We start from the raw sequence: 11,606 nt of genomic DNA, 5'->3' as shown, positions 1-11,606 counted from the left end.
AGAGCAAATAATATGATACTATGATAAGACTTATAGTTAAAGAAATGAGAGCCGCCTATTTTCGGACAATTAATTCGAATGTGTTTTCCATCCATTGCTCCAATTGTATTGACCACATTCCATTTGTTTTCAAACTCCTTGGCAATATTTTCCCATTCCTCTCTAGTTGTTGGTGTCTGTAAGAAAAATAAATATTTTAAAAGTTTATCTAACACATTTTTTTATTTACAGGATGACACCAGTGAAAAGGCAGAAACTACAACTTTAGCTTCCAAATCTGCTACAGATGGCATAAAACCAGCGGTTTCCATAAATAAAAAAAGAAAATCTATTCCTTACGATGACCTACTAGTTAAAGCTTCTGCAACCATGTCAGAAATGGGTAAAATTGTGAAACAAACTTCAGTGCATAATCAAACACAGGATGATGCCCTAGATACTTTCGGGAAATTTGTAGTATCTGAATTACGTGGGATACAGGGAGCCAGCAATGAGTTTGTACTAAGGCAAACAAAACGCAAAATTCAACAAATATTAATGGATACTTGGGATACTCTTGATCAACCGACCAGGCTATTAAGTCCAGCCTCATCCCAAGAATCATGGAGGTCATTACCACAGCCACCCCATCATAGTTATACTCCGTTGGAGTATAATTTTAATAATAATTTCAATGAAGAGAATGGGCTAACCAATTCCGATAATTTGATTAGCGATGCACTTAGAATGGCTAACGTGACAAGCACAGATTTTCAGCAAGAAAATATTTGAATAAATATTGATTTGTATTATTTCATTTTTTTTGTTCCTATTTAAGTTCTAGTTTTGTTATAAATAGAAATAAAGAATCATTTTTATTATTTTTTACAAAGTAATTTTACTACATACCTTCAGATATTCATTTTTCAATGCCTGATATATGGCCTTGGACGTTTCCGGGATTATGCCTGATAGGGTACATTGAGGTATACGACTGCTGTATTGAAGACTGGAATAACTAACAGAAATCGAAGGGTCACCATAAGGCGTTCCTCAACGCTGATAGGATTCCTTAAGTGTGTATTTTGTCGGGATATAATTGGTGCTATTTTTGAAGCAATAAACGTAAATGTTTCGTGATCCATTCTTAAATAGTTTTCATAACTCCTACTATCTTCAGATAGTAACTCTCTTAGCAGATTATGATGGATTCCTCTTAAATTACGCCTCGCTACCCAGGGTCTTTCCCAAAGTCGACGGTTTTTTTCTTTTTTTCTTTTTAACACTAAACACATTGTAACAACAGCAGCACTCATAGCAACAGCACAAGCTAATGCACGTCTTTCATCCATTTTTAAATAAAAATAACGTCGCGATTCTCTTTAAATTTTACAAAGTTCTTTGATAGTGTAATACTGTTCTACTGCTCAAAAACTTTTCTTAAAAGAACTAGAATTAAACAAAATGTTTTATAAAAGATCTTTGTCAAATATCTTTTATAGTCTAATACCGGCCTAAGAGCCTCTTGTACAATGTTTTCAATAATGAGAAAGTCAAGAAATACTAACTCAAAGTTATTTAAATAAAGATCGAATTTCAATTGCCGTTGTAAGGATTGGACTTTCGTCTGAACTTTATCAGACGCCGCGCCGTAGAGAAATCTAAGACGTTTAGCTGGTCCTTTTATGCTTGGTTTAGTTGTTTGGTAAAGCTGTTCGTAGAATATTTGTGTTTCCCTTCTAATTTTTTGTTTGGCTGTGATTTGATTCTTTGGTTTTGTTTGTTTTTTATTTTTACAATTTTCTTTTTTTGCCACTCTTGGTTCGAGCTTTCATGCTCTTATTTTTTTTTATCTCTCCCTATACTCTAGGGTTTTAATTTAGTATCTGATCTCTGTTTTATATTACTGCATGTTTTCCTTGATTTTTGCAAAGCTTTTGACCGAAATGCTAACTTTGTACTTGTCATAAGCTTCATTTTTTGGTTTTTCTAAGGGTTCAGTTGCTGCGATAAAATCCTATTTACAAGGTAGTTTCAACAATTTTTACATTTAGGTATTATACATACGAAGTTTGCTCGAGTTCCTTAGGCATCTAACATGGCACCGCGTCTTTTTTATCATTTGATAACGATGTTACTAAATTATTATACATTTATTTATATCACTTTATACAAATAAATAAAAACTGAAGATGATCAATGATGTCAATTCATCATGATCATCACTGACGATTTAGAAATAAACAAGAATGCAATCAAAAGAGAAATAAGGCAACGAGACTTCATCAAAACCATTACCTTGGAAAGAAGTCTTGAAAAAAACTGGAGTGCGTCTAAACCATTTACGATTTGCCGACGATATTGTAGTCATTGTCAGCCAGCACAGGCGAAGAGCTTAACAATATGGTCTAGGAACTTCATCGAAGATCATTACAAATCGAAATTACAATAAACTTAAACAAAACAAAGTTATCCAGGCAAATGTTGACGAACGTACTTGTCTCAGAAGGTATTTACTTAGGTCACAAAATTCAGGTTGCCCAACAAAAAAACTTTCTGACGTGGAGGTTTAATCAGTAGTAATATATCGTTCCTGATTTTGCTAGGTTACTATATCAGATATATGTGCTCACAAAATATGGATGTTTAATTTAACAAGTTTTTTAATGAAATAGTCCAACTTTCTCATATATAATTTGATAATCTACTTTATAAAAATTATTCTTTTCGTATGTATTACAGACAAGGATCGTTTGACAGATTAGATCTGACTTGAGTATTCTCCAACGCACCAAAGGATTATGACATTGAGTTACCCAAGTATTTGAAGAATTAGTTTTTACATTTTTCACATTGAAAACAGTATTAAATTGAATACAAGACTGATCCACAAAATGATTTTCTACCTTTAGAACTTCGTTGGCAATTCTCCCAAAAAACGCGGCCCTATATAGAGATATATCGACTCCCAGAGAGATATATAGAGAGAGAGAAAGACAAGAGGGTGGGAGCCGTGCTCACCGAGGGCAAGGACAGATCGAAAACACGTGTATAACCAGCCGACCTTTTCTAAACATCTTTGAAAAAAGGAAATACGGGACAAGCGGAGGAGATGAACGCGCTTTTGAACGCATAAACAAAAAAAGCGAGCCAGAGCAGACGGCCGTGCACCTTTCATTGAAATTTCAAGGGCGAACCAATAAACACTTGAATAACGTGGAAATATTTCGTGCATGTATATTATGTGTGTGAGAAAAAGAGAGATATTGTGTAGTCAGTCACATCTATATCCTTTCGAATACTTGCACGCTGGGTTGATTTATTAAACTCCAAAAGTAGTTCTTTTAGATGCTTGACGTTGATAGATTAAATGTTAAATACTAAGCCGTAACATATCAAAATATTAATTAAAAAAATTGCTATTAGAGGATATCAATAACATTTTATGGAGATGTTATGGAGAACCCCAGAATTAATTTAAAAGAAAAATTCTGGAAATCGGAGAATTAGAACGCGAGTTATAGGCCAGAGAAGCCAAAACAATTTTTCTAATTTTACTACACTGAGACGTCACCTACAAAAATTTGAATAAAAAAATAATTATTTAAGGGATTTCAATGAAATTTCACAGAGATATTAAGAAGAGTTCCATAATTAATTTAAAGCAGAAATTATGAAAATCGGAGCATTAGAACGTGAGTTATAGGTCAGAGAAGCTAAAACAATTTTTCTAATTTTACTACACTGAGACGTCACCTACAAAAATTTGAATAAAAAATTAATTATTACAGGGATTTCAATGAAATTCATAGAGATATTAGGAAAAGTTTCAGAATTAATTTAAAGCTAAAATTATGTAAATCGGAGAATTAGAACACGAGATATAAGCCGGAGAACTCAAAACAATTTTTCTAGTTTTATTTTACTGAAACGTTACCCACAAAAATGTGCATGCAATATTTATCATTGCAAGGATTTGAATGAAATTTTACAGAGATATTAAGAAGAGTTCCATAATTAATTTAAAGCTAAAATTATGGAAATCGGAGCATTAGAACGTGAGTTATAGGTCAGAGAACTCAAAAGAATTTTTCTAGTTTTACTTTACTGAAAATACACCTACAAAAATTTGAATAAAAAATTAATTACGATTTCAGATGCCATATTTTACAGAGATATTAAGAAGAGTTCATAATTAATTTAAAGCAGAAATTATGGAAATCGGAGCATTAGAACGCGAGTTATAGGTCAGAGAAGCAGAGAAGCCAAAACAATTTTTCTAATTTACTACACTGAGACGTCACCCTAGAAAAATTTGAATAAAAAATTAATTATTACAGGGGATTTCAATGAAATTTCATAGAGATATTAGGAAAAGTTCCAGAATTAATTTAAAGCTAAAATTATGTCAATCGGAGAATTAGAATGCGAGTTATAAGTCAGAGAACTCAAAAACAATTTTTCTAGTTTTACTACACTGAGACGTCACCTACAAAAATTTGAAATAAAAAATTAATTATTTACAAGGATTTTAATGAAATTTCACAGAGATATTAAGAAGAGTTTCATAATTAATTTAAAGCAGAAATTATGGAAATTGGAGCATTAGAACGCGAGTTATAGGTCAGAGAAGCCAAAACAATTTTTCTAATTTTACTACACTGAGACGTCACCTACAAAAGTTTGAATAAAAAAATAATTGTTACAGGGATTTCAATGAAATTTCACAGAGATATTAAGAAGAGTTCCAGAATTGATTTAAAGCTAAAATTATGGAAATCGGAGCATTAGAACGTGAGTTATAGGTCAGAGAACCCAAAACAATTTTTCTAGTTTTATTTTACTGAAAGGTCATTTACAAAAATTTGAATAAGAAAATAATTATAACAGGGATTTCAATGAAATTTCATAGAGATATTAAGAAGAGTTCAAGAATTGATTTAAAGCTAAAATTATGGAAATCGGAGAATTAGAACACAAGTTATAAGCCAGAGAACTCAAAACAATTTTTCTAGTTTTATTTTACTGAAACGTTACCCACAACAATGTGCATACAATATTTATCATTACAAGTATTTGAATAAAATTTCACAGAGATATTAAAAAGAGTTCCATAATTAATTTAAAACAGAAATTATGGAAATCGGAGCATTAGAATGTGAGTTATAGGTCAGAGAAGCCAAAACAATTTTTTTAGCTTTACTACACTGAAACGTCACCTACAAAAATTTGAATAAAAAAATAATTATTTAAGGGATTTCAATGAAATTTCACAGAGATATTAAGAAGAGTTCCATAATTAATTTAAAACAGAAATTATGGAAATCGGAGCATTAAAACGTGAGTTATAGGTCAGAGAACCCAAAACAATTTTTCTAATTTTACTACACTGAGACGTCACCTACAAAAATTTTAATAAAAAATTAATTATTACAGGGATTTCAATGAAATTTCATAGAGATATTAGGAAAAGTTCCAGAATTAATTTAAAGCTAAAATTATGTCAATCGGAGAATTAGAATGCGAGTTAAAGGTCAGAGAAGCCAAAACAATTTTTCTAGCTTTTCTACACTGGGACGTCACCTACAAAAATTTGAATAAAAAATTGATAATTACAGGGATTTCAATGAAATTTCACAGAGATATTAAGAGAGCTCCAGAATTGATTTAAAGCTAAAATTATGTAAATCGGAGAATTAGAATGCGAGTTATAGGCCAGATAACTCAAAACAATTTTTCTAGTTTTATTTTACTAAAATGTCATTACAAAAATTTGAATAAAAAATTGATAATTACAGGGATTTGAATGAAATTTTACAGAGATATTAAGAAGAGTTCTAGAATTGATTTAAAGCTAAAATTATGTCAATCGGAGAATTAGAATGCGAGTTATAGGCCATAGAACTCAAAACAATTTTTCTAGTTTTATTTTACTGAAACGTCACCTACAAAAATTTGAATACTCTTTCACTAACTTTAAACAGTCTTTCGGAGGGATGCTGGTAAAAAGAGTTTTTACATCCAAGGAAATAAGTTTAGATCCATGAAGGATAATAAGAATTTTCAAACTCTTCTTAATCGAATAAATACTTTTAAAGTTGGTCACCTCCCTGAGAACGTTATTCAACCAACAGGGGAGATTATAGAATGAGGAGTTAACAAACTTTGAAAATTTTACTGAAATTTCGTTTCCTATTAGAGGCTTTGCTATAAATGACAACAATATTTTTGACCTTTTGACTGCAGTTCTGAACAGTTAAACATCAATACAGTTCCTTTAGTCAACGACAAATTTTTCCCTAAACTATCAGTTGAAGAAGTGTGTTCCTCTTTGTATGACCAATCTAATAAAGCTTTCTTTTGATGATTACTATTAAAGCAATACATTTAAGTCAGCAGAATTAACTAACTTCTAAAATACCTTGCCAAGAAGGGTAGTGAACTGTGATGAGGCTCAAGGTGTCAATGCAGTCGATTTCTAAACAAACTTTATTGATTATTAATCAATTAATCAACGGCTTAAAGGATCAGCGACCCCACCAGGAAACGAATACATCGTATAATAGACATATTCCTATGCAAATTGGGTGTATATCTAAGAAATTTACATTGTGTCAGCGTATTCCATTTGAAATTATAATGAATGAAGCACCCCAACCAAGCTTATCATTATAATGACACACTATTTATGAGATTTAAATAATAATTTCTAAGTCGTAAATGTAATTAGTCTCAAAAAACCAAAATAGTTACCCAATCGGTTACGTAAGGCCACAGTCATTAATCATATTTTTTTAAAAACAATAAAAGTAGGTTAAGATTAATTTAAAACTATGTAATAATTAATAAGATTTTGCAAATGGCCACTTGGGTGCCGGTAAAGCGTGAGAAATAAAAACAATATCCTTTATATATATTTGTGCTTAATTAATTAATTAGGCAACTGTATGTTTTTGCCCATGACCTGTAAGCATCGTTTGTTTTAATTGTGATTTCTTTCTGTTTGCAATATTAGATTTTGTCTATGATTAACTTAATTAATTAACCCGCTTTAGTTTGCAATACATACGTAGTTTCAGATAGTTCAATTTTTTTCTCCTTTGGAGACAGAGTGGCTCGGAATATTTTTAATATTGCGTCAAAATTGTGTTCTTTGAATGAAATCAAGCAAAAATATTCCTATAAACATATGTCCTAAATGTCTCAGATTTTACACTAGAGGATGATAAGTTTGAAAAAAAAGAACTTAGTAACTTTCCTGCAGCATCCTGTACACCGTGACTTTCCCCCCCCCCCCCACCCGCATTTAAACCAAACACAAAACAAATGATTCATTCGCCAACTTTCTTTTGCGGACAACAATATCTCCGTTGATGTTCATTAGCCCACATATGCAAACGAGGTAAGTACCAAAAGGTTAACAACGGGAAATAATTTTGAAAGAAATAAAAAACGAGCCTGCATCACCGAAAACTATGAGTGAAAGTCTTGCATACGTGATGATGATGATGATGATGATGATGATGGGGGCATGGAGGTTTTTTTTTAAGAAAAAAAAAATTCACCAGACAGTGAAAGTGCAGAATGCGGGGGCAGTAATGAAATTATTCATTCACGGCCACGTTTGGCGGTCGTATGTTTCGTTTGGGTCGCGTACGTCCGCGGTCAAAGGTGGAAGCAATTCATAAAATGCTGATAAATTTTATATGGAAAAATAGGCGAGTACTATCTCCTTTAAGTGAGGAAAAGAAGTCCTTACTTCTAAAGTCACGAAAGAATTTATGTAAAAATCATAATAACCCTTTAATTATACAGTGAAGACGCGCAAGTTGGAATAAATTCGACAACGACCGTCAACTTCAATTTTTTAAACAGAAACACCCATTTTTTATTCCACTTTTGAATTCTGCATAGAATTTTAAGTATATTTTGTATACCATGTATTATACCTAATACTAACATTATTATAATAAATTTGCAACTGTTTGGGTCATTTGAGCATATTCAAAGATGCTTTTTCATAGTTTTTTTTAACAGGTATATTTGACTGTTGACACATTTAATCACATGGAAACAGTACGTATTACTTTACGTAAATGCCAGTAGTTTAAAAGTATGGCGGGTTTAACTGAAAAACAAAGAATTGAAATTTTGATGATGGACGTCTAAAAACGATTTTTTTTTTTGGAATTTTTACATAGAATGTTGAGTTTGAGCATTTTATTGATTAAAAAGTGAGGATGAAGTAAAAAAAATGCAAAATTATAAAGGATTTTCCTACTTACGTATAATTCACAACTATACACCCGGACTATTACACTCTATTTGCGATCATTATATATGCTATTAATTTAAATTTAAAGCCTTAAGTAACCAAATTCTGTAGCTTAAAAGGATTTACATCACTTCTTTAGGTCATAAATACAAATTAGGAATATCAAATATGTAATACGGTTAATTCATAAATAAAAGTCTGTCAAATGTCACTTACGTCAACAAATGATATTTATTGAGAGTGGCTACTGTACTCGTACGATTATCTTAATTTTCTGTCCTGTCTCATTATAGGTAAGTATTTGTTTAATTATACAGAGGGTGTTTTTTATATATTGCGACAAAATTCAGGAACGTGTTCTTTGGACAAAAATTCGCAAAAAAGTTCCTATAAACAGAGGTCCTAAACCTTTTAGATTTTGAGCTACAGGGTGGTAAAGTTTTAACAAAAAAAATGATTTTTTTTCGATAACTTAAATACCCCTGTAGATATTTGTCCAAAGATTGGTATGCAAGGTCTGTGGATCCAGAGCCATTTACCAACATACTTTTAACATTTTTATGTTCTCCAGTGGCGTGTGTGCGGGTTTTCCGCTGAATACTTTTATAAAGAAAAATGGTACGCCACTGGTTTTTCTTGTATTAAAAAATATTTTTAAATTCCCCCTTTTATTTGCAACATTTTTGATCCCTTAGACTTTGTCTGTTAGATGCACGGTTTTCGCACAGAAAATTAAAAATCCAAAATTTAAAATCCACACTGGAGTATGGAAAGTCACACACAATTTCCCAAGAAGTTAAACGTATCGGCAGGAATTGTGGGCACGTCAATCCGATGGTTTGATTCCAAATGTGGCTATCTTCAAAAATTGTATTTTTAAGCTATTTACATAGCCTTGTTGAAAATAAGGATTTCTAATAGTTCCAAAAGGGGCTATATCGATAAATTTAAATTTGGCGCCAAAATTGGCAATTTGAAAAGTGTCTATCTACTCTTCAAATTATTTTATGAGGTCCAAATATGTTTAAAATCACATAGCTACTTTTGGAACTGTGAAAATATATTTTTGTGAATTCCATATCTCTCCAAAATCACATAGCCTGTTTTGGAAATAATTATTTTAAGTAAAATTTTGACGCGCTTTGCAGTTAGCTACTTGTTTGGACACGTCAGCTGATTTAGAATGCTTCATTTACGTTTTTTAATTCGTTTTTTTAAGCGGTCAGTTGTGTTTTGATAGGGATTGCGTTCGTGTGTAAACTTTTTTCATGCAACCATCTTTAGAAAATATTCCTGACGTCGGCGTCGCTAAAAATTTGGACACTACTGGTAAGTTTTTTTACTATCTTTAACTTATTCTATTGTAATATCTTATTATTGTCTTTAGTAAATTGGTCTACTGCTCTTGGCGATTTTTGGTTGTGAATAAATAAAAAAGGTCGTATTAATTGATGTTTGCCAACTCTGCAATTACAATTCATTAACTTTTAGGATAGCTTAAGTTCGTATCTAAAGTTATTCTCAGAAGTACCTACTTATGGCTGTTTCTGTAAATTATTTAGTGTTACATTAATTATTTATAGCAATACAAAACGTGTAAAAAAAAACTGTGGATGGTTTTTGCGTAAAAATCAATCGTAAATCTATATCTATCTATTTTATGTGTGATGGTGCTAAAGCGATTTTAGAGTTTTGTTTGTCAATATCAATTATTATTAACGTAATAATATTATTTTTACAATACGTAGGTACAACAGTACAACTACCTTTTCCTAAGAAATTAAAAGATATAGTTTTTTAGAGTTTTAATTATAAAAATGTCTTTTTAGAAAATCTTAATCAGGCACCATTTTGTTCGGCCCACTCTGATTCAAATACAGTCTCTGCTGAAGAACCCGAATCCATCAGCCAATCAGTTAACGGTAAATAAAGTCAGTAATAATATGAGAATTATCTATATAAATAATAGTAATATTATTCTTTAATTTTCTTTATTCTTCATTAATTCTTTTATTCTATTATTATTCTTATTTATGATTTTTTAGCAGAACCTTTTGGTTCAGATGACTCCATTAAAGATGTAGACTATCTTCCCAGTGACCAATCAGGTAAGTTAATAAAAACAGTAATGACTCTTGGTGTTAATTATAATTTTTTTAGATGATGGTGGCTTAGACAAAACTAATCAGATACAAAAAGATACGTCAGTTGAACCATGGAACAATTCTTGCAGGTAGGTATAAGATTGACAGTTCTTTAAACGTAGATCATATTTTTTTTTTCAATTTAGGATTAAATGCAAAACTCGTATTAGCCAGGAAGAAAGGATAAATATTTTTACATCATTTTGGAATCTTGCAAATGTTAATAGGCAACGAGATTTCCTAAATAATTTGGTAGAGGTTATCGATTGTAAAAGAAGAACAACTGGCACTAACAACTTAAGAAGATCCAAATCTATGAAATTTTATTTGTGCATTAAGGATTCTAGAATAAATATATGTAGAACAATACTACTTAATACCCTTGGTGTTAAAAAGGGATTTCTGAATTTTGCCATTAAAAAACGTGTCCCAAATAGTAACACCACAGAAAAAGATAAGAGAGGCGCTCTAAAATATCAGAAGATGCAGTACATTTTTTAAAACAACGTATTCAGAAATTTCCTACAGTCTCTTCTCATTATTGCAGAAAAGACTCAAAAAAAATGTGCTTGGATCCATACCAAGAAGATTGTGCCAAAGAAAATATGGAATGTTTAAAGGAGTCATTCTATCGCCATATTTTTAATTCTCATTTTAATCCATCATTCCATAAGCCTCGAAAGGATCAATGTCCAACATGTACAGCGTATGAATCTGCTAACACGGAAATCAAAGTAAATTTGCAAAACTATGAAGATCCACAGGAAAAAAAATTGGATAAGGAAGATCCTAAAGAAATACATTCCGCCAACTTTGATTTGCAACAAGTATTGTATGTGCCAACAGATCCCACTAACCCCATTCTTTTTTACAAGACGAAGTTAGCCACATACAATTTCACTATTTTTAACTCTGGAAAATGCTACATGTGGTCTGAAGTAGAAGGTTCACGTTGCCCATGCGAAATAGCATCTTGTTTATTCCACCACCTCAAAAGTCTTTCTACATCCATTCAAAATGGAAGGCTCTTTAGTGACACATGTGGAGGCCAAAATAAAAATCAATTTGTTGCCGCTATGTTTATTTATGCCGTACAAGTTTTACCGATAGAGGTCATTGACCAAAAATTCCTGGTTTCAGGACACAGCCAAATGGAATGCGATTCAATGCACGCAAGAATTGAAATTGCATCCAAAAATGTTCCAGTT

At 31.5% G+C, this 11,606-nt stretch overlaps 1 protein-coding gene across 1 annotated transcript; it reads left to right on the top strand.

Moving 5' to 3' along the window:
- Positions 1-9,522: 9,522 nt before the first annotated feature.
- On the top strand, positions 9,523-10,970 carry LOC126749797 (uncharacterized). The gene is made up of 5 exons (XM_050459467.1): positions 9,523-9,583; positions 10,084-10,176; positions 10,300-10,362; positions 10,415-10,487; positions 10,545-10,970. The coding sequence occupies exons 1-5, from the start codon at positions 9,523-9,525 to the stop codon at positions 10,897-10,899; spliced, it is 645 nt and encodes a 214-aa protein (XP_050315424.1). The 3' UTR covers positions 10,900-10,970.
- The last annotated feature ends 636 nt before the right edge of the window (positions 10,971-11,606 follow it).

This window comes from Anthonomus grandis, unplaced genomic scaffold (assembly GCF_022605725.1).
Source record: "Anthonomus grandis grandis unplaced genomic scaffold, icAntGran1.3 ctg00000784.1, whole genome shotgun sequence".
Taxonomy (NCBI): domain Eukaryota; kingdom Metazoa; phylum Arthropoda; class Insecta; order Coleoptera; family Curculionidae; genus Anthonomus; species Anthonomus grandis.
This window is presented reverse-complemented; position numbering and strand designations above follow the sequence as displayed.